Below are 4,769 nucleotides of genomic sequence, written 5' to 3' on the forward strand. Positions count from 1 at the left end.
CTCTCTCTCTCTCTCTCCTCTCTCTCCTCTCACCCATTCTATCTCTCTCTCTCCTCTCACTCCGTCTCTCTCTCCTCTCTCTCTCTCTCCCACCCATTCTATCTCTCTCCTCTCACTCCGTCTCTTCTCTCTCTCTCTCTATCTCTCTCTCACGCGCTCTCATCCTCTTTTTCTCACTCTCTCTATCTCCTCTAACCCATTCTCTCTCTCTCTCTCTCATGTACACAGTTTATAACCAAGGCCTAATAGTTGATTTATTCGTACGGTTCTTTGGGGACAAGGCAGGGCCCCTAGATCCTCTCCACTGATTTGCTCCACACCCGCAAATAAGGATTCCATAAACACCCCAGCATTATGAGGCCATGCACAATCACAGGAAATGTTGCCTTTAGTTGCGGTGTGTTTTTGTGCATGTGTGTGTGTGTGTGTGTGTGTGTGTGTGCATACGTGTGTACTTGTGTCACAATCCCTGAGTCAACATGCAATAGCCTCTTGGTTGTGATGTTTATGTATGTACAGGAACAATCAGCAGTGTTTGCAGTGACTTTTTAATGATCCATCAAACAAACTTTGATACTATTTACAAGAATTGCCCAAGCCTACGCTTGCGCTGACAACATGTATTTATACATTGAATGGTCAATAGAGACAGAGAGGAGAGAGAGAGAGAGAGAGAGAGGGAGAGAGGGAGAGAGAGAGAGAGGGAGAGAGGGAGAGAGGGAGAGAGAGAGAGAGAGGGAGAGAGAGAGAGGGAGAGAGAGGGAGAGAGAGGGGAGAGAGAGAGAGGGAGAGAGAGAGAGAGAGGGAGAGAGGGAGAGAGAGTTCTGTCAAACAGAACAGTTAGTGCTTTGACAAACACCCCTCTCTCTCTCTCTGTTTCTCTCTTCCAGAGAATGGCCATCATCTGTCCCGTGCTGTCGGACAGTCCAAGGTGGCGTCGAGGCGGGGGGGGAACGCTACCTGCCCTGCAAGATCCAGAGGGAGGATTCGCTGCCGCTCAACCCAAGATGAGGATCAATGGACCAAGCTGACGTCAGACTATTTGTAAGAGGTGAGCCGGCCCCTCCTAACGAAAAAAAAGTTTTGATTTGATTTGATTAGAGACTTGAGGTGAGATAAAGAGGGTGTGATGTAGATCTTGGCGGCGTCATGGCGTTGCTTATATCCGATACCTCCCGATGGACAGACACACACGCCAGCAGAGGGTTTGTTTTGGGACAGGGTGTGAAGGAGGAGGAAGTCTTAGCCAGACTTCCATGTATGACATCACTTCCTGTATGACATCACTCCCTCCATCTGGCTCACAGGTGGATGTGTTCGTCGCCATGGGTCACCACAAGAAGAGCTACGGCCGTTACCACGGACGCGTCCACTTACTGAACGCGGCCCCCCTCGACGCGTCGCTGGTCATCACCGAGCTCGCCCTGGAGGACTATGGGAAATATAAGTGTGAGGTCATCGACGGGCTTGAAGACGGAACGACAGTGGTCACTCTGGATCTGCAGGGTAAAACACACACACACACACGCACACACGCACACACACTCACCACTTGCTTTGTCTCTTTTGTCCAGTCTGCCCTTGTGTTGCTACAGCCTCTTGGCTCTGCTGGGGCTAAATATAGAGCACGCCGGTACCAGAGACTACCCAGGGAAGCTGTCTGAGGCACACACACACACACACACACACACACACACACACACACACTGAAAAGAAGTGGACAGACTAATATAGTTGATCATTTGGGTGTCCATTCTTGACCCCCTGGTTAGTTCAAATCCATACGCCGCGGTCAGCGGGGCTCCTGGGTGTTGTATTATTCAGGAGGGAGGTGCAGAGTCCAGACTGAGCCGTCGACGCCGGGCCCTTCGGTGAGGAGCCCGAGGGGCCGCGACCGCGTCCAGCTTATTAAAGAGCTACTCTCCGGCTGGGAGAGCGAAGCGGGAGAGAGAGAGAGAGAGGGAGAGAGAGGGATAGAGAGGGAGAGAGAGGAGGGAGAGTGAGAGAGCCGAGAGCTGAGGCTGAAGCCGGTGAGGTGAGGTGGCCAGATTTCTTTATGCTGACATTCTCTCTCTCTCCCTCTCTTTCTGACTCCCTCTCTCTCTCTCTCCCTCCCTCCCGCTCTCTCTATCTCTCTTTCCCTCTCTCTCTCTATCTCTCTTTCCCTCTCTCTCTCTATCTCTCTTTCCCTGTCTCTCTCTCTCTCTCTCTCTCCCTCCCTCTCTCTCTCTCCCTCTCTCTCTCTCCCTCCCCCTCCCCCCCCAGGCGTTGTCTTCCCCTACTTCCCCCGGCTGGGCCGCTACAACCTGAACTTCTACGACGCCGAGCAGGCGTGCCGTGACCAGGACGCCATCGTGGCGTCCTTCGACCAGCTGTACGAGGCGTGGCGCGCCGGCATGGACTGGTGCAACGCCGGCTGGCTGAGCGACGGCTCGGTCCAGTACCCCATCACCGCCCCGCGGGAGCCGTGCGGGGGGAAGAACACGGTGCCCGGCGTCCGAACCTACGGCCTGAGGGACAAGGAGAAGAACCACTACGACGTCTTCTGCTTCACCTCCAACTACAGAGGTGGGGGCGGGGCCGCGGGGGGCCGCCTGCTACTGTGTGTGCGCGTGTGTGGGTGTGCGTGTGTGTGGGGTTAGGGGTCTGAGGGTATGTGTAGGGTTAGGTGTCAAAGGTCATGCTTTGGTTTACGTTTAGGGTTTAGGGCTATAGGGGCAGGTTTAGGCGGTCCTCACAAAGATAGGAAACTCAAAGTGTGTGTGTGTGTATGTATGTGTGTGTGTGTGTGTGTGTGGGGGGGGGGGGGGTCTAAGGGTATGTGTAGGGTTAGAGGTCGAAGGTCACGCTTTAGTTTACGTTTAGGGTTTAGGGCCCTAGGGGCGGTCCTCACAAAGATAGGAAACTCAACATGTGTGTGTGTGTGTGTGTAACCTCCTCCAGGCCGTTTCTACTACCTGATCCACCCGTCCAAGCTGACCTACGACGAGGCCGTGCGGGCGTGCCAGAAGGACGGCGCCCAGATCGCCAAGGTGGGCCAGATGTACGCCGCCTGGAAGCTGCTGGGCTTCGACCGCTGCGACGCCGGCTGGTTGGCCGACGGAAGCGTCCGCTACCCGGTGGCCCGCCCCCGCCGTCGCTGCAGCCCCGACGAGGCCGCCGTCAGGTTCCACGGCTTCCCCGACAAGAAGCACAAGCTGTACGGTGTCTACTGCTTCAAGGGACAAAACTGAGTCAAACACACACACTCGCGCACACACACACACATACACATATATATATATACACACACACACACACACACACACACTCACTGACTAGAGAACCAGTTACTTCGGCAGGTTGACCGAGTCAGACACACACACTCGCGCGCACACACACACACACACACACACATACACATATACACACACACACACACACACACACACACACACACACAAACACACACACTCACTGACTAGAGAAGCAGTTACTTCCGCAGGTTGACGAGGTGAGGGTAAGAGAGGGCAGGGGAGGATAGGCCGTTGAGAGCGAGCTCCTGGTAGGAACAAACACATTCAAACTGTGATGTTTTCTTTTCTAGATACTGTAAATCAAGACATTTGTAACTGCAATCCGGGACCTGTTCATCTATGTGGGACAGTTTACACATATTTAAGGTTCATGTTATTTAATCTGTCATTTCTGATTCAGGGGCAGATACGGGAGTCAGTCGGGTTCGGGGTTGGGGGGTGGGCTGTGGGGGGTGGGGGGGGGGGGGTTGTGTGTGGGAGGGGGAGGGGGGGGGGGGATCATGCTAAGAGCTGAAGGACATGTTTGGACTGAGGAACACATCCCAGTAGAGCTTCTCATAATTGGACTGATACCTTTTGGGCACTTATGTTTTGTTTTTTTTCAACCAATAAATCTAGGACAACATCAAGGCCAGGATACAAGCCAAAAAAAAAAAAAAAGCAAAGATGGCTAAGATCGAGGAATTATTAACGTTATAAAATGCAAACACAGCACAATTGAAAGCATCGCTGTCCATCTTTGCAGGGTGCTATTACACACGTCCTTCACCACACCATTCAGTATTTTATGTTTTGATACTAATGTGTTGTGTACAGTACGGACCAAACATCAGTCTCATCATAAGCCATGTTTCCATCCACACATTTTATGCGAATTAAGTTATATCGAATTAAAAATGCCTTATGGAAACAGTAAAATCCGATTAAATGTCATGAAAATCGACAAAAAGTTTGTACTGTCGATCTCGTCGGATTTTCTCTTGTTCGATAAAAGGCTTTTTTGATAAATGCTTTATCCGATTTAAAGCTCTTAGATGGAAACGCACGTTCGCCGGCTTTATTCGCATTCATATTTTTAGCGATCCTCACATAATTCGATTGAATGGAAACATGTGGATGGAAACGTGGCTTTAGACACGAGGAACATGGTGCAGTCAGCCATTCACATTGTTTATGTTTTCTAACTATGAATATGTAGAATATGAGTACCTATAACTGTCTTTCTGTTAATGGATGTTTTTTGATATCGAACTATATTGTCATTATTGTTTAATTTCCTCCACCGTACTATCCCAGAGGCCCCGGTTCAGACAGTGCATGAGAGAGAAGTACGAAGCCCAAGAACAAACAAGGACACAGAAGGTTGCACTGAACCAAGACTATGTCAAAAGAGGCCTACGGTGGCCTAGGGGGGACAAGTACACAGTAGGGTGCCCCTAGCAGCAACAGCAACATGCCAAAAGCAAACACGAT

At 51.2% G+C, this 4,769-nt stretch overlaps 1 protein-coding gene across 1 annotated transcript in view; it reads left to right on the forward strand.

The window, feature by feature from the left end:
* Positions 1-3,462, forward strand: part of hapln1b (hyaluronan and proteoglycan link protein 1b) — a gene marked incomplete at its 5' end in the record, with an annotated part of 47,977 nt that extends 44,515 nt beyond the window's left edge. Inside the window, 7 exon segments of the mRNA XM_084455405.1 lie at positions 926-959; positions 962-1,007; positions 1,009-1,045; positions 1,049-1,051; positions 1,308-1,506; positions 2,266-2,568; positions 2,944-3,462. Of these exon segments, the coding sequence (XP_084311531.1) occupies positions 926-959; positions 962-1,007; positions 1,009-1,045; positions 1,049-1,051; positions 1,308-1,506; positions 2,266-2,568; positions 2,944-3,233 (912 nt within the window). The 3' untranslated portion in view covers positions 3,234-3,462.
* Between the last annotated feature and the right edge of the window lie 1,307 nt (positions 3,463-4,769).

Source organism: Borostomias antarcticus (genome assembly GCF_949987555.1).
Source record: "Borostomias antarcticus genome assembly, chromosome: 2".
NCBI lineage: Eukaryota > Metazoa > Chordata > Actinopteri > Stomiiformes > Stomiidae > Borostomias > Borostomias antarcticus.